Source organism: Quercus robur, chromosome 2, assembly GCF_932294415.1.
Source record: "Quercus robur chromosome 2, dhQueRobu3.1, whole genome shotgun sequence".
Taxonomy (NCBI): Eukaryota; Viridiplantae; Streptophyta; class Magnoliopsida; order Fagales; family Fagaceae; genus Quercus; species Quercus robur.
Genome location: NC_065535.1, coordinates 61,419,908 through 61,446,391, shown reverse-complemented (window position 1 = coordinate 61,446,391; position 26,484 = coordinate 61,419,908). Strand labels below are relative to the sequence as shown.

Below are 26,484 nucleotides of genomic sequence, written 5' to 3'. Positions count from 1 at the left end.
TAAGGTCTATTTGAAATCTGCTTATTTTATTAAAATTAAATTTTTTTTGCTAAAAATACTGTAAATAAAGGTAAAACGTAACTGAAATAGCACAGTGAAACTCATGAATAGTACCAAAAGTGCAATAGAGCCCATAAATAGTGGCAAAAATAAGCTAAATAGTAAAATAAGTTAACATTTTAAGCTGAAACCAAATGCACACTAATGGTCTGTTTGGGATCCACTTATTTTACTGAAACTAAAAACTTTTTACTAAAAATACTGCAGATAAAAGTAAAAGTTAGTTGAAATAATACAATAGAATCCATAAATGGTATCAAAAAATATAGTAGGACCTATAAATAGTACCAAAAATAAGCTGAATAGTAAAATAAATTGGCAAAATTAATTATGTCAAACAGACACTAATACTGAATCTGATCTCCACACACACACACCAAATCCATTCTCAACAGTGAAATACAATCCTAAAATTATGAACTACAAACATTAGCTCAACTTACTTAGCATTATTATTGGAAAATGCTAATGCCATATCTAAGGGAAATTTGGCATTTGCAACCTTAAAATCATTTGCATCAGAGAATTGTAAAGGCAAGTATTGCAAATTTTTTGCAATACTTGCTACAGTGCAATTCTAAAGATAGAATTGCACTGTAGCAGTATTGTAAAAAAAAAATATATATATATATATATATATATTTTTTTTTTTTATAGGAATGGCAACGGGTCGGGTTCAGGTCAGGTTTCTTTATACCGGACCCGACCTGCGGGTCCAACCCCAAAACCTGAACCCTCCCCGTTTAATAAACGGGTTTTTTTTTAATCCAAACCCGCCCCGTAGGGCCCCGCGGGCTCCGCCAACCACTTAAGGGCCTTAATCCATGGCCATACATTCTTAAAAAAAAAAAAAAAAAAAAGACTTTCCCTTTCAAACACAGAATCACACAAACACAAACTCACAGATTCGAGACACAATCTTATAAAAAGAAAAAAAGAGTTTTCTTTCAAACACAGAATCACAAACTCAGATTCACAAAATCACAAACACAAACTCACAGATTTGAGAATTGAGAATTGAGAGAGGACATGAACCCAAAATAAAAATGAACCCAAAAATAAAAATTGGAGAACTCTGTCCACCAAGGCTCTATCTCCGATAATCGGCGGTGGTTTCAGCCACCAATTCCACCTCTAGGCCGAAGCTCACGGCCTAAACCTCGCAAATCTCTCTCCGATCTAACCTCCATGCTTCTCCGTGGAAATAGCAACCATCAAGTGATGAAAGTGAAGGTAAGGGTGGGTCGGTGAGTGACTGAGAGTGACGGTGAGGGTGACTGGGTGAGGCCGTGTGGGGTGGCTTGAGAGAAAATGAGACAGAGAGTTATTGAGGGTGAGGTGAGAGCACAAAGAGGAGGCGGCTTGGAGAGACTTCAAACAAATGAAAAAAGGATTAGGGTTTGTTATAAGTTACATATATATATATATATAGGTAGGTATTTTAGTAATTTTGTTTTAAGTTTAACTGGGTCGGGTCCGGGTTTGGGCCCGGGTTTCGGGTTTTTTTTTCTAAAACCCAAACCCGACCCTATTTGTTATCGGACCGGGTAAAACCTGACCCATTAGGGTCGGGCCGGACTGGATAACCGCGGATCGAATATAAATTTCCATCCCTAATATTTTATCTCTGACTCTCTCTCCTCTGTCTCTCGTCTCTCTCATTTTTTCTGTTCTCTTCTCTCTCTTCCTTCTCTGTTTCTCCATCTGCTCTCTCGTCTCTGAAGCTTCATCGCCATCCCCTGAGTTTTGGATTTTGGAGGTTGGATCAGCGTGGATCGGCGAGCTGGGTTTGGATCGGTGGGCTGGGATCGGTTGATGGTGGGTTTGAAACGGTGGATCTGTTGATCGGTGGGTGGATCGGTAGCTCCGATGGTGGCTTTGATGATGATTTTTTTTGAATGGGCTTGCTCCGGTGGCTCCGGTGATGATGTTTTTTGAATGGGTTTGCTCCGGTGATGATTTTTTTTTAATGGGTTTGCTCCGGTGGCTCCGGTGATGATATTTTTTGAATGGGTTTGAATGGGTTTGCTCCGGTGGCTCTGGTGATGATTTTTTTTGAATGAGTTTGCTCCGATGATGATTTTTTTTGAATGGGTTTGCTTCGGTGATGATTTTTTTTGAATGGGTTTGAATGGGCTTGCTCCGGTGATGATTTTTTTGATCGGTGACCTGGGTTTCAAATCGGCGGCGTGGGTTTCAAATCGGTGGCTTGGGTGGTGGGTGTGGTGGCCGTTGTTGGCTCCAACTGGTTTGATGGTTTGTGTGTGTGGCTCTGTTGATGGTTTGTGTTTGTGTGTGTAGCTTTATTGCTGGTTTGATGTTTGTGTTTGTGTGTGTGGGTGTAGTGATGGGTTTGGATAGATTGATCGGTGTATCATGGGTGTGTGTATGTTGTGTGTTGAACCAGTGCTAGAGGATGAGAGAGAGAGAGGAATAAAAATGGCTGTTGGAAAGCCCAGGAAAATGAGACTGAAAACGATTGGACAGAAATAATAAAAAAAGGTTAAAAAATAATATTTTAATAAAAATAGAGTTTTAAGATGCTAGAGGTATTGTAAAATGGTATGGTATAATGATAAAATGGTGTTTTAGAATGGTAAAATAGAGTAGCATTGGAAAATTCCAATGCTAATGCTAATATGATTGAAGCTACATTCTTCACATTACTCAAGTTACTTCAATTTGTATAGTGGGTCACCAAATTCCTCAATTCTAGATTAAACAATCATATGAAAGCAATGTAACACTTTAAAAGACCCAGCAATGTCTAAAGGCCAGAAATTTCTTTCCACATTTTTCAAATATGATTTGTAGACATTTTGAAACACTAGTTCCTTAAAGGTTATCAAACAATAGTTCCATTTTTAAGTAACTAGTTCCATTGCTTATTATCAAGTCATTACTAATTAGCACGAAAAGAAAATCATTCAACTTCAACCGAAAATAAAACATGACAACTGAAGCCAACCTTTTAAAGAAAAATTGAAAGGAAAAAACTCTTGAAGGTCAAAAATAAATGTCTAACATAGTCAATCTAAATCCTTGACAACCTTAATCCCCATAGAATTTGCAGTCCCAATGATGGACTTGGAAATAGACTCCAAGGACATGTACTGGCAATAAGGATCAGACTGCTTGATCTTGGCGATCTCATAGACGTGCTTGAGGGTAATGGAGGAGGCAACCACGTGGCTGGGGCGGGAGCTGCCAGACTCGATTCCAGCTGCTTTCTTGAGGTACCAGGTTACGGAGGGGGATTTGACAATAAATTCGAAGGTGTTGTCCTTGAAGGCCGTGATGGTGACTGCCATAGGGGTGTCAGGCTTGTACTTTTGAGTGCGGGCATTGAAGTCCTTGCAAAAGGCCATCAGATTCAGTCGGTACTGACCCAGTGCTGGGCCCACAGGTGGTGCGGGTCTGGCCCCTCCAGCTGGCACTGTCAACCGGATAGTTGCCGCCAAGGGCCGTCGTGTTAGGATCTCTTTTAGGGTCGACATGCCTACTCTTCCTCTTCCTCTACCCTTTCTCTACACTGCACCCTGCCAAAATATCGTAGGTGTCTTATGTATCATTTGAAACGTAGCATGGTAGTTCAGTACGCATTTCCCATTATCATCAGCAAATAAATCAACTGATAGATAGCAATAGCATCATTTGCCTAATATCAAGTATACTCTCACATACATCTAGCAGGAATCTCAAATTCTATATGTCACTAGGCATCAATCAGAAAATAGAAACATGAGATAATAGCATCTAATGACACTTGTAATAATGGATAGAAGTGACAAGTAGATCAATATGCCCCCAAAGCCAAAAGATGCAGCCACTCTTTATCCTTTCACTACTTCATAAAAATATTTTTTCCTCCAACGCTCATATTTTTGAAACAGCAATTTCTCCAACATTCATATTATCCCAGTTGGTTATATTTTCAAAATTTTCTTTTTCCCAACAGTCTAGGCCAAAGCTCATTGGCAAGCTTTGATTAACCATACCAATGCAGAACAAGATACTGACCACATCAGCATGCACAAATATGTAACAAACACACGAGGGGAGGGGAAATTGGTAAGTGATTTTAAATATATATTTGATCCAGCCACCAAAATGTTCAACAGTTGCTTGCTAATGTTAAACTCCAAAAGAAAGCATTCTTAGCGCAAACCTTGTAATCTTGCATAAACTCATAAGGCATATGCAAAAATCCGATATTTCCACCAAGAAAAGAGATTCAGATTCAAACCACATCTCCTATGTCATCCACATATCCTAGTTGGGTGAGTAACACGGAATTATAAGCATGGCATGTTCCAAGCGTGAAATTTGCTTCACCACCCAATTTCAAGGCACAAGGGCAATGTGGAATGTATAATATTTTTACCTTTCTACCATACAAATTTACCAACTATCAGACAGTGTGTTCATGTATTGAATTTGCAATTAGCTGTAATATCTAACATGATATCATGTATTTTGCCATACAGTAACAATTTTCCAAAGGACAAAGTTTGACTCCAAACTAGTTTGAATTGTCTCTTCCAACTCACTACGTGGCGATTTATAAGACCATTCATGTATATTATTTAAACAAGTTACTTGATTCATTAAAAAAGTAATGTGACTAAAACTACACATGGATGGTCCCTTTGATCGCCACATAATGGGTTGGAAAAAGATAGCTCCAAACCATTTTGAGTGGTCTTGTTGTTGGGGTTTTACTGATTCTTCCTCTTCTCTCTCTAAGTTTATATTTTCCCTTAGATTAACTTCCTGATTACCCTCTTTTTTGTTTTGCTGTTTGTTTCATCTGTTTCTTGTTGAACAACTTGTACTATTCATTTTTTGCTCATTAATAATGGTTCTCTGATTACCTATCAAAAAAAAATTTTGGAGCTCAACTGTTTCCTTTTCCAAATTCATGGCTACAAGACTATAAAGATGAAAAAATAAAAGAAAAACAAACTGAATATAAAACTTAAAATTACCACAATTAGTGCCTAATACATAGAGCTTTTCCAAGTTCAAGTGGTACTCCACAGATCTTGATGCTGCAGTTTATGAAATTACTCTACAGTACAATGGTAAAAGTCAAAACAAAGAAAATGGCCTAAAGATCACTTCCTAAACAGCCATTTACAAACTACCATCACAGTTCATGGACGGTAGAGAAGTCTCCAATAAACAAGTGAAATAAGAAAATGCATCTTGAATACCTTCATCAGTATAATAGACCTTTTGTAGAGATACAAACATTTAAAACTAAAATGGGCTTTGATAACAAGAGATAAGCATTATAGTCCACAATGCTCAACAAATACATATAAATCTAGAACAGTGACTGTCCTAACATAAATCTACACAAGCTACAAAGAGAAGTACGCAGCACAACCCTAACATAACTCTATCTGGATCATCACGTAAAAATCTCAACCAGAGACATTGCATTCTTCTAATACACTAGAAAATAGAACATCCATGGAACATTTGTATCTGGATTGAAATGAAACTATGATTATCAAAGCTAATTGTACCCGTCAGGGTGCAACCTAATGGTAGGAGGCTTGAGCTGAGCTGTAAACCCAGACATCCTAGGTTCAATCCCCACTAGGAGTTCCTCTAGATTACCTGATACATAGCAGGTGGGGTTGTGTATCTGTAAACTTTAAGGTGATGTAGCAATGATTCATCAAACTTTACACACACCCAACCAAAAAAAAAAAAAAAACCCAAATTTTAAATTAGTTTCAAATGTTATCAATGTGAGGTGAGAGTCACAGCAAACAATAAATTTCATTATGAAAACTAATACTAATTCGACTCAATTTAAAGTCAAAATGCCAACTTTAACACATAGCTTGTAGCATTTACCACCTAAACCTTGCCAATCAAACAATACTTTAGAAAACCCTGATAAAAAATGACATGAATTTAAATACCTATCAAAATAAATCACACCCAACATTCAAAATGAAAATTTTCGACTAAACTAATAGCCAAAAGGAAAAACTAAAGTCACAAAACTAACTAAGGATTTCATTGAACAGAAAAAAGTGGATGCAGTACACAGGAAGTATACTAAAGAAAACAGAAACAGAGAGGAAAGAAAAACGGTAGCTTCAAACCACAGCAACAAAAACGCATTTATAAATAGGAAAAATGACAAATACGAATACCCAAGCTTCAAAGTGTAAAGAAAAGCTAAATAGTGTTTGATATATCAGAAATAGCTACACCAAACTTGGGGCATCATATACATACATACCCATTTTTTAATTCACAAAACAGAACAAAATGCATCAAAGTTGGAGCAAACCAAAACACACACACACAAACCAAGAGAGAAGAGATAAGAGGGTACCTTTCAGTCTGCCGCCAAGAACTCTGTGCAGAGTACTGTTCCTCGAAGAAGAAAAGACTGAGAGATACATTTGGGCCCCCATCAAAACACAAAATACCAATCACTATTAATAAAAAAAAGAAACCAAATTTTGTGAGAGATCAAAATCTAAAAGTATTTATTCAGATGGAATGGGATATATATATATATATATATAAACAAAAAACTATCAAACAGAACATGGTAACTAAAAAGAGAGAGGAGTGAGACATAAAAGAAATAAACCTGAAATCGAGAGATTGGAGATCAGAGAGAGAGAAAATGACTTAGTGAGGCGGTGAGGTTGGTTCGATGCTCGGCGGTAGGAGATTGGAGACAGAGGCGGTGGCAGTGTGGCGGCTACGGTCCCAATGACCCAAGTTTGAGAGTAAGAGAGTGTTACACTTTTTTATTTTTGAGAAACTGATACAGTGGAATGGCTAGGGTCTAAGATTGCTTTTTTTTTTTTTTTTTTTTTTTTTTTTTTTTTTTTTTTTTTAATAAGATAAAAATTATATTTTAACTTAATATAAATGTATATATCTGTGAAATTTCAAATACTTGAACCCTGGTCCTTATTTTCCCTTCCCCTTCCCTCACCCACACCCCCCCCCCCCCCCCCCCCCCCAGCGTCGCCGCCCCCCAACTCACTATAGTACCAATGATTTTTCAATAGTACAAATGATAAGCTCCAAAATTCAAGTAATTAAGAAGTATGTCAATTCTCAAATGTACAATATGATTGTTAAAAGCAATTAGTAATATCTAGCCGCAACAAGGGGCAGCACTAGGACACGGGAAAAAAAAAACATACACTCTAATTTGGTCTATATAAGTTGTCATAAAATAATGTTTATAAATCATTCAGGACACTCTTAAAAATATCCAGCCCTTCAGCTGATATACTCCTCCTCTTTTGGGATCTAGGAATTTCAATCTTAGGAGGTGGATCAGGGGAGAAACAGACCACAACAACTGTGAGATTATCGCAACTGTTGCGTTGGAGTGCCTCCTTAACAAGTGCACTTGAACACATATCAAAATCATTATGCATAATGAGTTCTTTCCTCACCATCGTAATTGCACACTGGCTACTCATCACATCCCACAACCTATCACACCCAATTATCAAAAACTCATCTTCCTTTGACAGAAGGATCTCCTCCAATTCTGGCTCAGAGCTTAAGGGCTTTTTGAACCTTTGGAGCCCTTTATATGCCAGTCACCAAGAGCACGTGCCACTGATAGTTGACCATTGAGGTAGCCATCATATATGATACCGCCAAGTTTCTCAATTCTTAGTCTTTCAGCGGTGCAGTTGGGTTTGTGGTTTTTAGAGAGTTCAATTGCTCCTCCCCGTTTGCCAAGCACAGCTCGAGAATCTCCAACATTAGCAATTAACATGGTCCTGCAACGTTACTATGTTAAACAAATGATTGCAATAAGGAAAACATCATAAAAGTAAAAATAATCCCCAATGTTATATCAACTTCAATGATCAATGAGTGTTTGGAAACATCAAGCCCAAGTTACAGTCAATAGTGATAGGTAGAAATGAAATATTACAGTCTCTAACCTTCTTGTGATTAGGGCAGTCAATGCCATGGTGCCAGAGGAACTATCAAAAGATGAAGCATTAAGAAATGCATGATCAACCTTCACAAAAGCATTCTTAACAGCCTTTTTTATGCCAGTCAGGATATTGGAGTCTTCAACGATATAGTTCAGTATGTTCTTTTTGATGAATAATGCTGCATCAATACCACCATGTCCATCAAACACCTGCAGAAATAAAAGAAATCTTAACACATGACCTTAATCAATCAATTAACTTACTAGGTAGAGTCAACAAGGAATTCTATATAATTTTCTTAGTTGTCTAGGCCCTAACAAGTCAGAAGAAGATCAACTTCTAAGAAGGATAAAAGATATATGCTAAGTCCAAGAAAGAGTCACCACTGCACCTTATAGTCATAGCCAAGTGGTATATACATGGAAGGGGGAAGGCTATCCCCCGTTGTGTAGCTTACAATTGCTATTTTTAACATGAAAAAGAAAATGTCATGGAAATTTTGATGATAAGATGGCTAATCACATGTAATTTGGCAAATGGAAGCAAGCACTAATACAACAGGATGCATAAATTTATTTTTTAATGTGCCAGAAGTTATTAATAAAAATAAAAAAAAAAAAAAAATTCTCTAGGGGATATATTACTATGAAATTTATTCCAATCAGAAAAATATTAGTAGTGTTTCATCTAAATATTGGATTTACACTTATTTAAAAGCAAGAGACACACCCCATAAAATGCACAATGAAAGGGAATTTTGTAGTTGTCCCAAGATGTTCATGAAGATTATCTACAAAGATATACTCATCCTCTATATACTGTTTTGACCATTTCTTAGAACAACTTCTTGAGCGAAATATAGTTAAAAATCCAGACTTCTCATTTGATGGTGACTTCAAGCCTAAAAACCCAATTTTTGATTCCTACAACAAATTAGCATAGAGAGATAATTAGTGAAAGTCTATCTTACAGATATGTATTATGAGAAGACATAAACTCAACTTTTAAAAGCCTTGCACCAGCTTGTAAAAAAAAAGCCATGAACCAAGTAAACATGTTATATTCCACCTAAGACAATCTGCATGCATGTGCATGGGCCCAAACACTAGCATTGTGATTTGTGAGCATATTAAAGTGAGGTTCATAAAAGATGCATAAATGTTTTGGCTCCAGATTAAATGTAGGAACCTATGGTATCAACTTTATAAAAGAACATAATCTAATTTCCACTAGAAAGATCTCTAAAAATCAAACTGTGATACTAAAATTAATATTTACACAACTTTTGTAATAAGCCAATCACCACTTGTAGCATGCAATATGCATGATTTATAAATTCAGTTTTTCTCCAGGATACAAGGTTTTGTCGTGAAAAAGCAAGAACTAAAGAAAGTTCAAATAAGTAATTTCCTCATTTCAGTGTTTTCTATTTCCTCTATATTTATTTCAATAGAAAAACAAATCTAAAAAGTGAGTTTTGTTGATCCTTAGAGCGTCAAATTACTAAGATGACTCAATGAAGATTATATTAAGGCTAATGCTTAAGACAACTGGTTATTTCTTAGAACTTGGCAACCCAAGAATATGAAGCAAGTTATAACCAAGCATTTTGTAGAAGTGAATTTAGTAACAAAATATCTGTATGAACAATGGTAGTTAGTGTTTCCACTACGAAGACTTCTCTCAAATGCCAAATGGATTTCCCTATCCTAGAATCAATTAGAAAAACATGTCAATGCAATAGGATAATGCTCGAAAGTGTATTTTCTAAGATCTATAGAGTCAATCCAACATTAGGTTTTATTTAACTTGTAAGATCCATTTGGCTTTTTATAATACAACGAAACTTGAAAAAATAATGCATATAATTGGCCCAGAATCCCCCTAGACTAGTCAAAATCATGAATCCTTCTATTACCACAAGGATCTCAATCAAGAGACAATAATGTTACAAACACAACATATTTCACAACTTTTTGAGTTGACAAGTTATTATTAATTTTCACCTAGTCTACATTTTTCTTCACTTTTTTAATTGCCATTAACAACTTGCAACAGCAATTGTGAAAAAAAATTGTGGCTCTAAATTTATTGATCAACAAAACCCCCATCTATCAGCACGAACACATTCCCTTTCCTAAAATAACTTGGTTATTGATAAAGTCTTGTAGAACTGTCACATTTGAAATCAAAGTGCAAACTTTTAAGGGCTATCAACTATCAAACCAAGTTAATAACTTTTTGAAAAAGAAAAAAGAAGGATGAGAAGGGGTATTAATAATACTCATTGATTCAATCAAGAAAGTAGAGTTGGTGCAATGCCGCATTACAGAAAGGTTTCCTCATATTCGTTGAGGTCACACTAGTATCCTTCGTGGATCCACCATCTATACCATTTGTCTGAGACAAAAACTTAGTTCCTGGGGCCATTAAATTAATCTCTTTTTCAACTTAACCCATTAACCACAACCAAATACAAAAACAAGAAAGAGCTTCAAAAAATTTTCTTAGTTGGATTTCTGAAACTTTTCCCTCTAAGGCTATACCAAGTTACCAAACCCTTCAAACTAAACACATTACTCACAATTTCACCATAAAGATTCCATTTTTAGACAAACAAACACCAAAAGCTCATACAGTAACAACCAGATGTCCTCTCCCAATTGTTCAAGCACTCGATCATAGACTAAAATCCTACAAGATAAACAGATCACAAGAACCATTTTTTTTGCCACAAAGAAAACTGTAGCCTAGCATTTTTGGGACTTTAAAAGGAATCAAACACATGTCCATGCCCAAAGTAATTGACAATGAAGATCAAAAGGTGCAGGAATTGAATGGAATAATGTGTGTGCATGAGAGAAATGAAGAGGGCAGTGAATTAAAAATCCAAAAGAGCATATAGTAGTAGTGAGGAAAAGGAAAGAGAGGATCGTTAAAAAGAAGTGGTTAATAAGAAAGTAACTTTGTAGAGGGTGATTGGCAAATCCAAGTTTTCCGATCACCAATATAGCAGTAGTAAGGTAAGGGAGATTGTGATAGTGACATGTGGCTCGCTCATGGTGACACATCTATCTATTGGTTAACCGGCTGGCTTTATGATTGGGCAGTTATTTGGATTGTCTATACTACTATTTAAGGGGCTTTCCCGATTCAGAATGGACATTTCCCTTACACCTCTAGGTTTAAGTAGAGACAATATTAAAAAATAATTTGGTAAAAATATATCTTTAACTCCCACTAAAACATTACCTACAAACTAGGAACTCAATTTAATAAATTAATCTAACAACTTCCAAATACAAACGATTACTTGCCACTTGCCTCAGTTTTTTTCCCTCACAAACATCTTCGATTTTGAGTCTTTTGACAAAAACTTCTTCTTCTTCTTCCTTCTTTTATCCCCATTCTGCATTTTTTTTTTTTAATTACAAATGAAGTCTCCCTCTTAATGTGTGCAATATTGGCCGATAATACTTACTATGTGCGCTAGGCTCTGTTAGTATCACCACTCCCTTTTTGACCTTTTCTTTATTCATTTCTTTTGTAATATTGGCAATGTCTATTAGGATTCAAAGTCGAGGAAGGAATGAAGCCATAAACACAATTAGAAGACAATAGTGTGCTCCATAATCAATTTAATCTATTATTACTATATATTGTACAGGTAGTTTCCATTCCACTCCCTTTTTCCTTTGACTAATCAAATGTCTTTTTTTAACCAAATCTTTAAAAGAATAATGAATCCTATGCTTTGGTTAGATTTTAATTTTCAAAGATGAATTTCTTTGTCTGTAATTTGTATGTTAATTAAATTCTAACATTATACGACTATCAACTACATACCAATCCTAGGTAGCGTTCAAATTTTAAAGATGTTGCTTTATGCTTATTGTTATTGCGAGACTTATTGAACATTTTCTAATATGTTGTTTTACAAGCCTTGACCAATATTTTAAAAAAGTCTGTTGCCAGTTTAGTTGAAGACACGTGGTTTGAGGTCTATGGTGTGTGTGTGTGTGTATATATATATATATATTTTTTTTTTTTTTATGGGATGGTCTATGGTATTTGATGACTCAAACCTTTGCTATTATATATTTTGCCCACAAAGTTTAAGACAACCAAATTGATCATTTAGTATGATTTGAGAAGTGAAACCAAACTAATTTTGGGTTATATATATAGGCCGCATAAGAAGTTTCTTAGTTGCTTTAATCCCTTTACATATAAATGTTTTTCAAGAAATGTTTAAAGTGATCAGAATAGTATGAATATTTTTTATGGTGGATTCCAGATATTATTTACATTATTCATTTAAGAGATTGGATTTAATTATGCACTAATTGGTTGTAGATTGAGGGTTTTTTCTTAAAAAAATAAATAAATCATGTAGATGCCAGGTAGAGATATGAATCTGTTCACAAAAATTTGCTAAGATTTTGTTTATCTATCTTATGTACTTTTCTTACCTGGGATTTATAAGTTTGTGGGTGTACAAACCATCATTACATGATCATACAAACTCGATTATAAACTTCATTTACAATAACGAAAATGCACATGTTAATATCAAAGTATGTTTTTAAAATAGTATATTCTTTCACCAAATACCTTGGAATATATGGCAAAATAGAACATGCATTTGTGGATTTTTTTTGTGCTACATCTCATCACACCTTAAGGTTTTTCAATGATTAGAAAATAATCAAAATACAGCAATCTCAAATTATGATAAATGGAAAATATTGACCTTTATAAAAATAAAAATAGAAATTAGAAGAGTCTCATGAGTCATGACACTTTGGTTGTTAGTAGTTCACAAATGCGTAATATTAATGGACAAATGTGTAAACCTCAAATTGAAATGAATGAAAAATTATGGTACAAATATATAACACTTATCACACCTCTAGGTATTTTTATGATTGGAAAATGTAATAATCCAAAATTATAATAGATGCAAATTATTAACTTTTATAAAAATAAAAATAGAAGAGCCTATGAGCACACGTGCGTGCTCAATTTTTTTTTTTTTTTAATAATTAAGGAATGGAAAATATTGCATTGTATAGCCACCTATATCACTACATATCCCCAACCATAGTTGGAGATGGCTTGTGCAATTGACTTTATAATACTTGTTCTTTCTGCCTTGGACAAGGTTTTGCTTCTCCAGCCTATAAGCTTGATTTCATGCCTGTCAATAAGGTATTTGAAGTCCTTGGAGGGGGATTTGGAGAGGAAGAGAGGTGCACCTAAGTAGACAACATCATGCTTGAGCTTTTTCATCTCGAGAATGTGCTTGATGGCTCTTTGGGATTGATGAGGTGTGTGCTTTGAAAAGAAGACTCCAAACTTTTTCCTGTTCAAGCATTGGCCGAACCACTTGCAGTATCTGTCAACGCATTCTACAATAGTCAAAGCATTCCTCCTAGCAGCTTTGGAAAACAACACTATGTCATCGACGTACATGATGTGCATGATGGCCAGGGCATTAATGCTTGCTTTAACACCATCTAGGTTTTTGATGGAGACCTGTCCTTCAAAATCCCATCAGGTGTATGCAATAAGCTTGATGCCCTATCCCGTAGATTTTGGTGGAAATTAAAATCCCTAAATGGAACATTCCTAGCTCTAACAACCTAGGATAATATTTGTAAACCCACTTGCAAAGGTGGCCTTGGTTTTAGAAAAGCCAAGGATTTCAATGATGCTCGCCTAGCTAAATTAGCCTTGATGATAGCATCAAAAAGGGGCAGTCTCTGTATGTCCATTTTAAAGGCCAAGTACAAAGTTCATCATAGCTGGCTACGTGATGACCCCCCTTCAAAAGCATCCCCGGTTTGGAGAGCCATCGAAGGTGCAAAAAGTTAATCACTAAAGGGGCATGCTGACACTCCAATGATGGTTTCCATTCTCATAAACAACCCTACCAATCACTGGAAAGTTGGCATTATCAATGAGATTTTCAAACCAGACTCGGCATAAGCCATCCTATCTCTCCCTATTCCCTTAAGACCTAGAGCATATAAGCTAATATGGATTCTAGACTCTAAGGGAGTCTTCTCCGTGAAGTCAGTATACAGAACTAATCATGATTTTAATGTGACAAGCTCCCTAAGAGAAGCTCAGTGGAAAGGTTTATGGAAAATCAAAACTCTAAAAAGAATCTGAATTCTGCTATAAAGAGTGGCAACCAACTCTCTGCCAACTGAAGACATCTTGCATCAAAGGCTAGAATCCATCAACTCTACTTGTGCCCTTTGCAGCAACGATTTTGAATCTATATGCCACCTTTTCTTCACCTGCCCAATCACTAGAGCAATCTAGTTTGCTTCTTGCTGGGTTTTCAAAACTAATTCTCAATATGTCCATATCAGCAATGATATAATCAAACTCATCCTTGACCCCCCTTCTTTTATCACCCCAGACATCAAACTTTGGTGTTGTTGGGTTTTGTGAAGCCTAATTTTGTTTGATCCGGTTCGACGATTCGAATAATATTGCGTGGTTTTCAATGGAAGATTTACTGAGGCTTAGTCTATGGAGCGGAGGCTTGGGCTGATAGACGGGAAATTTTTTTTGGCCCGTTTAGCCCATTGTGGAACCGACTTTGGTGATTAGGGTTTTATAAGGTTGTTGCCGTGTTTTTTGGTGTGAAAGAAAATTGTAGCCGCACCTTGTATTTTTTTTCCCTGATAATAGTGAAATCTCTACAACTTCGTGGACGTAGACAAATTGCCGAACCACGTAAATATTGTCTTGTACGTTTGATTGCTTTCTTTGGCGTGTGTTTTCTCTATTTTTTTGTTTCACACAGGTTGGGATTTCGGTTAAATTCCCTATAGGTGCGTATCTTCAACCATGTCATTCGTAGTAGATGGAATTTGGAACTTAAGAAATAGAGCCTTATTTTAAGGAGAAAGTTGACATCCATGCAACAAGTTCGAGTATTCAAAACAGAATCCTCGAATTCCTTACTATCACCCAGTCTACCAACCAAGCACCCCACCCATCTTCGCCCCAGAGTTGGAAGCCTCCTCCCCCTGGCACTATCAAGCTGAATGTCGATGCTGTAGTTAACCCGTCAAGAGCCACCCTAGCAGTAGTAGCGAGAGACTTTTCTGACGAAGTGATTAAGGTTTGGGCCAAGCCTCACCATAGTTGCCTTGCCATCCAAGCAGAAGCAAGCGCAATTCAATGGGCAGTCAACCTAGCCTCTCGTGAAGGATGGAACCAAGCGATCATTGAGAGTGACTCGAAGGAGTACATGGAATCCCTGTCTAACAATCCCACCGTGCCAAATTGGGCTATCAGCAATGATATCCTTAATATCCTAAATTTTGTTCTGTCTTTCCTTTGTTGCTCTTTTGTTTGAGTCCATAGGTCTTGTAATTCTGCAGCCCATGCCGCTGCCAAGTTAGCTTTGAGTTCCGCTTCACCTTTATGTTTCAATAAGGAGAATCTACCTAAGGTTATCCTTTCTACTTGTGTGGTGGACTCCTCCATTGTATTTCCTTCTTTTTCAGTTAAATGATATTGAAGTTTAGCGGGAAAAAAAAAAATCCCCTACCAAAAAAAGGAAAAAGTGGCCAACTATATCACCGTATTGCAGCTAATAATTTTTGCATTGGGATTTTTATTTTAATTTCCCTAAAGAATAGCACTACTTATATAAAATTTGCTCCTAATCATAGCACAAATCACAGCAGTGGTAGAAGTAGACACACAAATCATAGCACTTAGAAAAAAGGGAGTGTAATTCTTAACTTGGTCATCCTTTGTTATCATTGAGATTTCAAAAAATTTCTATGACAACGGAAGAAATCTTTTTTGGTAATTTCTTTTTTAATTAATCATTATTACTAATTTTCATCCAAGATTCAATATTCTTCGGAGGAAAATATATAGCATGAGCAAGATAAAACATTTTCTTTATTAATATCGTTTTTATTGCTGTTGAAATATTTGTTCAAAAAAAAAAGATAAAACATTTTCTTTATTTGTTTCGATGAAAAATATCGTGTAAAGGTAATTTTCGGTGTTTTCCCATGTTTGGTAGTATTAGAAAAAATTAGTCAAAGAAAAACTATTTTTGGTTAATATAAAAAGTATGGCTTATTTTTATAAATTGTTTTCCTCTATTTTTTTTTTTTTTTTTTGAAAACAACTCTATCTCACTGTAAGCTAAATAAGAGAAGTTAAAATATTATTTTTTAACTCATTTAAGGCTACTATCAAACATAAAAAAATAAGATAATTTTATAGAAATTTTTTTTTTTTAAATAACTCATCTTCTAAAAAATATTATTACTAAAACATACAGAGAGTTAATATCATTTTTATCATTGTTGAAATATTCATTCCAAAAAAAAAAAAAATCACTGTTGGAATATGATGCCTCTTTAATGTGGTCTTATCTGAACGTCACTAAAAGCTTCTTTTTTTTTGCCTGTTGCAGAATAATTACATAATTTGCCGTATTACTAAGAATGGGAAAGATTCATTTGACAAGTCCAAGGAACAAAAAGAAAATGTCGGCATGGAATGGATATTGATATGTCTTTAGTTTTGAGCCGCAAAAAAGAAAACATTTAATTACTAAAGAGTAATGTTAACGGATGCCCTAAGGACACTTGTTAATGAATTAATTTTGGAAAGTTTTTATAAGAAAAAAAAAAGTCATTAATATTTTGACAACTTTTTCTATTTTTCAAAAAAATAATATCAAAACTTTCTTAAAATTATTTATTAACAATTCCAGCATCCGTTAAGATGGCCTTTATCAAATTCAATACTTCAGCAATGGATTTAACGACATTGGCACAATATTCTACAATCAATTCTGAAGAAGACAGCTTCACTGTGCAAGACATAGAAAACCTAATGTCAAATTTCTGATCATATTAACTTCATACTTCTAAATATATATATATATATATATATAGAACCCTTAATTTGTGGTTTATTGAGAAAATTTATTTCTGTTTTCTGTTTAAGGTATTGTTGCCTAAGGGTCGTTTGGATACAACTAAAAATTGAAAACTAAAAACTGAAAATATTGTAGCAAAATAATTTTTAAATGTGTGAATAATACTGTGAGATCTATTTTTAATGAAAAAGTTGCTAAAAAGTAGGTGAGTGCAGAAAACCCACCGACCCGCTAAACCCGACCCGACCCGTCGGGTTGGGTCGGTTTTTAAGGCTTGGTGGGTTGGGTTACAAAAAAAAAATTTATAGCGGGTCGGATTGGGTTTGGGTCATAAAATTACAAACCCGTCAAACTCGACCCGACCCACCATATTTAATATATATTTAAAATATATTTTATATTTAATAATTTTTTTTTAAATCAATTGTAGGGCACTTATATATATTTAAATATATATTATATATTTAATAATTAAAAAAAAAAAAAACCAACCGTAGAGCAGCATTTCCTCAGTTCCTCCTACTAATACTAACTTTATATATATATATATATATATATATATATAATATTATATAATTAATAATTTTTTTTAAATAACGAGTTCTTCCTATCTTATATAAAAACCAATTAGTTCACACAAATCCTAATAAATTACTATTGTTGTTTAGTCATTAGTGTTGTTTGCCTTTAAGGAGTTACATTGGTACTAATCTTTAGGTTTTTTTGAATATATTAATATTTATATTTTTTTCTACTCAATTTAATAATAATAATTAAAAAAATTTGTCAAACTCATGGGTTTAACCCGACCCAACCCGACCCATATGGGTTGGGTTGGGTTGGGTTGCACTTATGTGAAGGGTTGGGTTGGGTTGAATTTTTTTTGACCCACCATGGTGGGTTGGGTAAAAAAATCCCTTCAACCCGACCCAACCCAACCAATGCACACCCTACTAAAAAGTGAGGTTTGTGGGTCCCGTGAATAGTGCACAGATCCACTGATGTGCTGAATATTGTAGCAAAATTACAAATTGCAACATCTAACTTTATCTAAAATTCAATCCAATTCAATTCTGTAAATTAAATTCAATCAATTTAGTTCTCTAACTTTTAACTTACTCAATTTAGTCCCTCCATCAGTGTCCGTTACGTGATGTGTTGTTCAGCACCCAAACGAAACCATGTCTTGTGCGTTGCATGAGTGGCTAGACTTGAGTCGTACACTAAAAACAAAATGAATTGTACCTTTAAGCTTCTGACTCAGCTAATGAGGCAAGCGAACTCAAAAGAGGGACAACTATAGTACTTCATTTTGTACCTCTTATAACTTGAGTCTCCTATTCTCCAATTACAACATTTAAAGGACTCATTACCAAGGGGTCTTGGTCAAGCAAGATGATAGAGAACTCAACATATTCTCAAAACCATCAAAAGCCTCATAAAATCCTAGTTTTGCACACAAAGACTTGGAAGCCTAGCGTATGCAACCGCAGGGTTGTGTGCGCTGCGGTTGTGTGCGCAAGTTACTGAGCCCATGCATACATGCAAGATTGGTAGAGGCATAGAGCCATTTATGGGAATTTTCTCTTGAACGCAAGTCCAACGCCAACCATGGCTCCGCCCATGTGAACCTATATATACCAGTTGGTAGTGACTTCTAAAATTTCTCTTCCTGCTCCACTCAAACGCAATGTAGTAATGTACTCCTAATAGGGACTCACACACCTAGGGTGATGTACCCACACATTAATCAACTAAACAATGTGTGTAGCGTTCATGTAGTTATTGAAATGCATGTAGAAATATAATCTCTCTTTTTTTTTTTTTTTTTTTTTTTAATTTTTTTTATACAAGATAGAATTCTACTATAGTTTAATCTAAGTGTATATGTGTGTGAAGTTTCCTCTTGGAGACTTGAATCAAGCCCTTGCTCCCCATACTCCACAAGCACTTATACCTGTGACGTAACCATCGCACCAAGGGTGTGTGGTGGTGAAATATAATCTCAAACATGTGAACACAATTAAAAACACAAATCTAACGTAAATAGTATGGATTCATACCTCCTCATTTAACACAAATCTTCTAACGTAACCGTAACCTTGTATGTCTAACACATACAACAGGATGATGGAAAACCCATAAAAACTCTGAAGAAAGGTTTAGTAATATGGAAACATTTATTCTTCCTGTTCTTTTTATATCGTGTTCTTGCAAGTCATATAACTAACGATAAACCATCGTATCCGATGGTCAATAATACGGAAACTTGCACACCAAAAAAACAAGAAGGTTTCGCTTGTACAATAAAATTTTCCTTCCTTTTGTTTTGATTGGGACCGCACAGCGAAGAATATGTAATTGATTTGATTGTAAAGCACGTTTCTTTCGAGATGTGTCTATTTACTAGTCTATTGACTTTACTCTTTTCCATATTCATGTTGCAATGAAATCTTGCTTCTAGAGTTCTTACTTGAACACGCATTTTATCATTTGACATAATTTGCACACCAATTTCGTACTCATTTTCATACTCATATGTGTTAGTTTCACACGAAATTTTTTTTTTTTCTTCACTAATTACAATCATCCATATCATCGGGAAAATATGGGTGATATTAGACTTTAATGCAAAATGGTATCACCATAAGACTTTTAGCTAAGTTTTTACTAGAGTGGACAAAAGGCGCATGGTAATTGGTGAAATAAACAACAACCGTGTTAGATTCTTCTTCCAGCGCAGTATTGTATTGGACTTCCTAGCACTGTTTGTCTGTTGAGTAGTACCCGCCAAAGCAACCAGATGTAGCCACGTCATCAATTAACGGCCCCTCCTTTCACCACTTGTCTTAATCTCCGCATCATACGCCGGGATTCTGTTCTAACAATATTAATTTTTTTTCCTTTTTTTAATAAAAAAATGATATATTTTTTTTGAGATAAGAGATATAAAAAAAAAAAAAAAAAAAAAGATATTTTGATAAGTAGTATAAGTCTATAATTGCCGTTAAATCCCCACGACCCGCTTCTCCTAAAAAAAAGCCAATTATCCGAAAGCGGGAGTGTCGTCACAGAAAAGCAACACTCAATCATAGCCGTTGATCTTTCCCTTTAAAAATAACAAAAACCAGAATTTCTGAATCGGTGTCGAATCTCAGCCGTCCTTTCAAGGCGGTGGCTCCACCGTTGGATCACCGATCCCGCGGTTCTTCTCCCAGGTGAGTCAGTGAGTCCGACTCACTCGCCCGAGTTCGTCCCTTCCCTCGTGTTTTCCATTTTCCGATTGTTTCTGAATTGTGAACATTTTCTTCAATTTCTTTCCCAAACCTCTCTCTCTTTGGTTTCACTGTAAAAAAAAAAAAATGCTTTAATTTTGTTGCAATTGACTTGATGTGCCGATTTCGGTGCTCCTCGAGCCGATGAATTCAATTTAAAATTCATTTTTATGGACTGTATAAGACGGATTTGATGGTGTAATTCTGTTTCCTTTCATCTCATAATTTTCTTTGAAAAAAAAAATTGTGAATTTTCAGAAGGAAAGGAAGGAAGGTGTAAAGGAAAAGGATGGGCAGGAAGGCTTGGAAAATCCTTAGGAATCAGATTTGGGGTTTGATAGCTCTTTCGCATGGCTAAAAAGGCGAGCAATCTTATCTGATTTTTGGTTCAAATTAAGATATATATATATATATATATATATATGTGTGTGTGTGTGATTTTGTGAAACATATATTTGTGTAATCTTATTATTATTAGTATTTTTATTATCTTCCGAAATTTATTTGTTGCTAATCACTTGGATTCATGTCCTTTTATTTGTTTATTTTAAATTCTTTGAGAAAACTGATCATTTTTAAAAAAAATTATTCGTATTATTTTTCTTCGCTAGGAGCGAATTATTTAGTATTATTTATTCTTAAGTAGTTAGACACAAAGAAAGATGTTTGGATTATTAGATTTGGTTATATTAAGGATGTTTGATCTAATATAATACAAGTTTTATCCTTCTCTTTCTATTTTTTTTTTCTTTTTAATTTTTAAAAGGAAGATTATTAATAATAATCATAGTTTTGTACGAGTTGTGCTGTCAATATAGGTTTTTGGGAGAACATAGTTGATCTTATGTTTGCAAGAGGGTTACAGTTGAGAAACAAACACACATATAGGAGGAGATGGAGTCGAAAAAGTCAAGGTAACTTTAAAAGAGGGAGTGACAAGCTATACTACACACAATTGAAATTGTGCTAATTTGGTTGTGTGTGTGTGTTCATCTTTCTATTATTATTATTATAATTTTTTTTTTTCAATTCTTGGATCTATGGCTTCTCTTTCAAAGGTGTGAAATTTAATGCTTCTTTAGAAATTAAAATTGACCAAACTATATGGAAATATGAATTGAGTTGATAAGTAACTTTTTGTTGACTCTTTTATTTTTAAATTTTTTGGGGTGGGGGGAGTGGGGGGTAGGGGGTGGGGTGTGAAATTTGGATTGATATTTTGATGATGGGGATGAATTTTGACGATCAAGTTTGCAAGGTAAAACTGAAAGGAAGCACCAAGATTTTTCATATGCCTGTAAAACGATTATCTGATTAATGTTGAGGACGGATTCCCTGATACAGCAATTCATGTGGCCTCTTATTCTGCCTATAGTAGACATGTATTCTATTATGTTGTCAAAGGTAATTGTTCAAAGAAATTCATTATCAAGTAGAAAAGGCAATATTTAATATTTGACTTTTTTTTTTTTTTTTTTTGGGTAAGATTCGATAGAATTTCAACCTGTAGCGTTTGCTTCATGATGGCTTCTCTTTATCATCAAGCAAATACATTAATTGGTTTTTGGTTCAAACGGAGTTTGAACCTCCGTTTGAACCTCATATCTCTTATCCGACAATAGACTTTACCAATTGACTTAACTGGGACCCACTTAATGTTTGACTTAATATCTCTAGTGAATTTTCTATCACATCTTAATTAACTAACCAACTAATTTTCTAAAGATATTTTTTTGTTCCTTCAAGTGTTCCTTGGGTAGAGAGAAGCTTCTTTTTTTTTTTTTTTTTTTTTTAATATATGCTTAAAGAAAATTTGTTCTTGACATTTTTCCTTTTTGGAGAATTGCTCTCTAGTTTCTACTAGTAAATTCTACTAATTATTTTATGCTTATCAATCAGGCAGCATTATCAGGTGGTTCTCCAATGTAGCAATTTTCACTTTGTGTTCTACTCTACTTCATATCAATCAATGGTTGTTCCAATGTGAAAATCACGAAAGCATTTGCAGTCGACTGGGTTGATTATGATTGTTTTCCACACATCATTTTCTCTCCTTCAACTGCTGGCTTTTGAGTTAGGCGTCTGCTTGAGAGAAAAGCTCTCTGCTGCTGCCACCTCTGTCGCTGGCATTGACCACTTCACCTCTTCCTCTCATGTTCCCTGATTTGAACCCTGTACATAGACCGATGGCACTAGGACCTCTTGGTGGTGAGTATCATGTTAATGAGAGAATGGAAAGAAAATCTTCTGGGAAGAGACGTGTGTTTGTGCAGACAGAAACCGGCTGTGTTTTGGGTATGGAGTTGGACAGGAGTGACAATGCCCACACAGTGAAGAGGAAGTTACAGCTTGCCCTTAATGTCCCAATTGAGGAAAGTTCATTGATATGTGGTGATACAGTGTTGAAGAATGATCTCAGTGTTGTTAGAAACGATTCTCCACTTCTTCTCACCAGGAACTTCTTGCACAGAAGCTCGTCTACCCCATGTTTCTCACCCACTGGGAGGGATCTTCAGCAGAGGGATCAAAGTGGCCCAATTGAGATATTGGGGTGCTCAAATCAATCTCCTAGAACGAAAGATCTGGTCAAGGACATTGCAAAGGCAATAAAGAGTGGCATTGATCCAATTCCTGTTCGTAGTGGGCTTGGAGGTGCTTATTATTTTAGAAATTGCCTTGGTGAAAATGTTGCTATTGTGAAACCAACAGATGAGGAACCTTATGCCCCTAACAACCCAAAAGGTTTTGTAGGCAAAATTCTTGGGCAACCAGGCCTGAAACGTACAGTGCGGGTAGGGGAGACAGGATTTAGGGAAGTTGCAGCCTACCTTCTTGACCATGATCATTTTGCCAATGTGCCCTCTACTGCTCTTGTGAAGATCACACATCCAGTTTTTAATGTCAATGATGGGGTAAATGGTTATATTCATCAAAGCAGGAATCAGGTCAGCAAGATTGCATCACTGCAGCAGTTTATTCCTCATGACTTCGATGCTAGTGATCATGGTACATCTAGTTTCCCTGTTACTGCTGTGCATAGGATTGGGATTTTAGATATCCGGATTTTAAACACAGATAGGCATGCAGGAAACCTTTTGGTTAGGAAGCTTGATGGGGTGGGGAGATTCGGACAGGTGGAGCTTGTTCCCATTGATCATGGCCTTTGCCTACCTGAAAGCTTGGAGGACCCCTACTTTGAGTGGATCCATTGGCCCCAGGCATCAATATCTTTCTCAGAGGATGAGCTTCAGTATATAGATCATCTTGACCCATTTTGGGATTCTGATATGCTTAGAATGGAGCTGCCCATGATTCGAGAAGCATGTCTTAGGGTCTTGGTTCTATGCACAATTTTCCTCAAGGAAGCCGCAGCTTTTGGTCTTTGTCTTGCTGAAATTGGTGGGATGATGAGTAGGGAGTTTCGGGGCCATGACGAGGAGCCAAGTGAGCTTGAGCTTATATGTATAGATGCAAGGACATTGTTAGTGGAGAGGGAGATATCAACTTCTGAGGTGAAAGAAGGAGACAAGGATGAGTTTCAATTTGACTTAGATTGTGAGGAAGATGTGTTGGAATTAACTTCAAATGTGGAAGAGGAACCGACTGTTGAAACAGCTTTTCATTTTGGACCAAAAGGTAGGAATGGCCATAATCTACTTTATAAGCTAGACGAGAGAGTTGAGGAGGAGGCGGCAGCGGAAGATAAAGAAGGGGATGAATTACCTCTAAGAGGAGATGAACATGCTGGCCTTGTGCCGGACAGGAATTTAAATGTTTCAAAGCTGTCCTTGTCTATGAAAAATATCAGCGTTGCTGAGAAGAGTTGGCGACACCCAGGTGCATCTCAGAAGTGTGGGTATTTGGTTGGTACATCATCTGGAAACAGGAGTGCGAATGAGCAGTTTCCTGTGAGTAGCAGGTTTGTAAAGCTGGCAGATATGAGTGAAGAGGAGTGGAGGCAGTTTCTTGAGTATTTCCAGAAGTTGCTGCGCCCAGCTTTTGAGAGTCATAAATCAGGAAATGTAGGTCAGAGGCAGAGACGGAGGCTTGGGACTTCTTGCCAGTTTTGAGGCGTTATCATGAGATCAAATCTTAGAAAAATGTGGATCCAAAGGTTTGCACATAGTTATGTACAAAGAGCTTCTTCTCTAGATGGTAGAGTACCCCATTTAGGAGTTGGAGAATAGTGCTATAGTCAGACAATAAAACTTGACATTGGCTAATGGAGGGGAGAATGCATTAGCTAATGGGGATGAAAAGTATGTTTTCATATAGCTAGAGAATGTTTTTAATAAAATGGAATGTGGAATGGCCAAAAAAGCCAAAACTATCAATGTACATGTTTTCTTGCTATCTTTAGAGATGCAAATTATGTGAGCCAGCTTGTTTGTTTTTTCTTTCAGCTTGTATTAGATTATAATCCGGTTTCTGCTAACTTGAATTTCTTAACTTTGAAACCATACTTTTTTTAGCTTTGGGTGTGTTGATGCATTTCATAACCTTATTTCATATGCTAAGTGGTTCATGACAGCTGTGCTCTTTAACAACATAGGATTCAGACAGTACGTTCTCCAGTCAGCTGCCAGCTACAGGTTTTCTCCTCTTTAATCTTCATTCAAAATTGTTAGATATATTTCCTGCAGAATTTTTGTTAAATGAGAGACTGAGAAATCTATTGTTGTCACTGGTAATTCTTGAGCTTATTTAGACAAGTTAAACATTATATGTATACTGTTACTGTTGAATGAAATGGCAGAGCTCTCAATGCTATTAGAATTAAGCATCATGAATTTGGGAGAGAATTTCTGAAACGTAAGAACATGATTAAGGAAGGTGCCTGTTATGTGTCAAGCGAGGAGAGCAAGGTGGATGTTTGAAATTATTCATGAAGATTAATCAGTTGTTTACCTAACAATTAGCAGAGTAAATTCTATGAATCCCCATCTCAATTCTCAACTACTAGAGAACTAGATAGGCTAGTATATTGTTATATACTAGCCTATCTAGATTTAAAATATTGCCAATTTGTCACTCTTCAAAAAAGTCGGTTGGACTTATCACTTTAATGAGTATCGAAAGCTACTATTCTATAATTTTTGTTGTGGCACTGGCAGATCCCACCATTCTTGTTTTGTCAATTTTCCACTGGTCAGAATGTAGCATGAATTGAGAGGTCGATTTATGAAATTCTAAACGCACCCTTAAATGTCAGTGTATTTGGCAGTTTCTTTCGAAGCAGGGAACACATGGACCCGCAAATTCAAAACAATGCAAATAAAGGCTGCGATGACATTGAAAGAGATATCATAAATTTCACCAAAAAAAAGAAAAGAGATATCATAAAAATTGACCTGCACGTATAGAATAATGCCGACAAAATTAAGGCTGCGATGAAATGGAGAGTGACATTATCAAATGGACCCACAAATTTAAAATAAGGCAACTTTAAGTTCTTTATTACATTATCATGTCAACTTTTTTATTTTGATTTTGATTTTTTATTTATAACTGTCGGAAAAAAGTTAAGGTTTAAAATATTTCCACCCGCAAGTGCCAAAATCCGAAATTATACATATATACCTTATCATATATTATTAACAGACAAAATTTAACTCCAAACAACTGTAGAGAAATCTCATACGAGTGGTGTTTAGAGAAACCTCCTATAAGTTTCCAACCCACATAGCAGGTTAAAGAAATATAACTCTAAGCTAGTTTAGAGCTAAACTTTATTCATTATTAATTCTTATATATTTTCATAAAATAAAATCATATATACTATTAATGGCTGCCAAGTGCCAACGTCCAACGAAGTGAAAGGCATAATAGAAGTGCATCAAATAAGTGAATAACTTCTAGAACAGTAACTTAAAAAAAGACTTTTTAGAACACCTATGGTTATGACCAATCTTGAAACTATCTTTTACTTTCAGTTAGGAAAAACAAAACTATTTAAAATAACTTATCAATGAGCTTTCTTTTTGTTCTATGCAAATAGTCTTTAGAAACTATTATAATAAAATAAAAATAAAACCACCACAGCCAGAAAATGTTTTTTTTTTTTTTTTTCAAACATGAAGTTTTCCTTCTTCACATTATTATTATTTTTTTAATAAAAAGTTTACCTTCTTCTTTGGCGGAAGTCCTCCATTTACACCAGCAAAAAGATAATTCCCAGTAAGGAGTACTTTTTAAGTTTTTTCTTTTTTACCATTGGCTTTTAGATCTGTTTACAGTGAAAATCAAGGCCTAACCATTAACC

At 35.5% G+C, this 26,484-nt stretch overlaps 2 protein-coding genes and 1 pseudogene across 8 annotated transcripts; 1 reads left to right on the top strand and 2 right to left on the bottom strand.

Annotated features, from left to right (window-relative positions):
- Window positions 1-3,018: 3,018 nt before the first annotated feature.
- LOC126714366 (54S ribosomal protein L19, mitochondrial-like) lies at window positions 3,019-6,892 on the bottom strand. 4 transcript variants are annotated; one of them, XM_050414487.1, is made up of 4 exons: window positions 6,686-6,892; window positions 6,422-6,524; window positions 5,049-5,131; window positions 3,019-3,599 (listed from the first exon to the last, which is right to left on the bottom strand). In XM_050414487.1, exon 4 carries the CDS (start codon window positions 3,555-3,557, stop codon window positions 3,090-3,092), a length of 468 nt encoding a protein of 155 aa, XP_050270444.1. In that variant the 5' UTR covers window positions 3,558-3,599; window positions 5,049-5,131; window positions 6,422-6,524; window positions 6,686-6,892; the 3' UTR covers window positions 3,019-3,089. The 4 variants fall into 4 exon arrangements, with proteins under 4 accessions (XP_050270444.1, XP_050270443.1, XP_050270442.1 ...); XM_050414486.1 differs by having other exon boundaries at window positions 6,422-6,478; XM_050414485.1 differs by lacking the exon at window positions 5,049-5,131 and having other exon boundaries at window positions 6,686-6,890.
- Window positions 6,893-7,292: 400 nt separating this feature from the next.
- LOC126701554 (probable protein phosphatase 2C 47) lies at window positions 7,293-13,789 on the bottom strand (annotated as a pseudogene).
- Window positions 13,790-19,915: 6,126 nt separating this feature from the next.
- On the top strand, window positions 19,916-24,624 carry LOC126714364 (phosphatidylinositol 4-kinase gamma 5-like). 4 transcript variants are annotated; one of them, XR_007651590.1, is made up of 2 exons: window positions 19,916-20,165; window positions 20,481-20,590. XR_007651590.1 is itself a non-coding variant. In XM_050414480.1 (2 exons), the coding sequence occupies exon 2, from the start codon at window positions 22,376-22,378 to the stop codon at window positions 24,290-24,292; it is 1,917 nt and encodes a 638-aa protein (XP_050270437.1). In that variant the 5' UTR covers window positions 19,953-20,165; window positions 22,122-22,375; the 3' UTR covers window positions 24,293-24,624. The 4 variants fall into 4 exon arrangements, 3 of the variants coding, with proteins under 3 accessions (XP_050270437.1, XP_050270438.1, XP_050270439.1); XM_050414480.1 differs by lacking the exon at window positions 20,481-20,590 and adding an exon at window positions 22,122-24,624 and having other exon boundaries at window positions 19,953-20,165; XM_050414481.1 differs by lacking the exons at window positions 19,916-20,165; window positions 20,481-20,590 and adding exons at window positions 21,035-21,136; window positions 22,122-24,624.
- The last annotated feature ends 1,860 nt before the right edge of the window (window positions 24,625-26,484 follow it).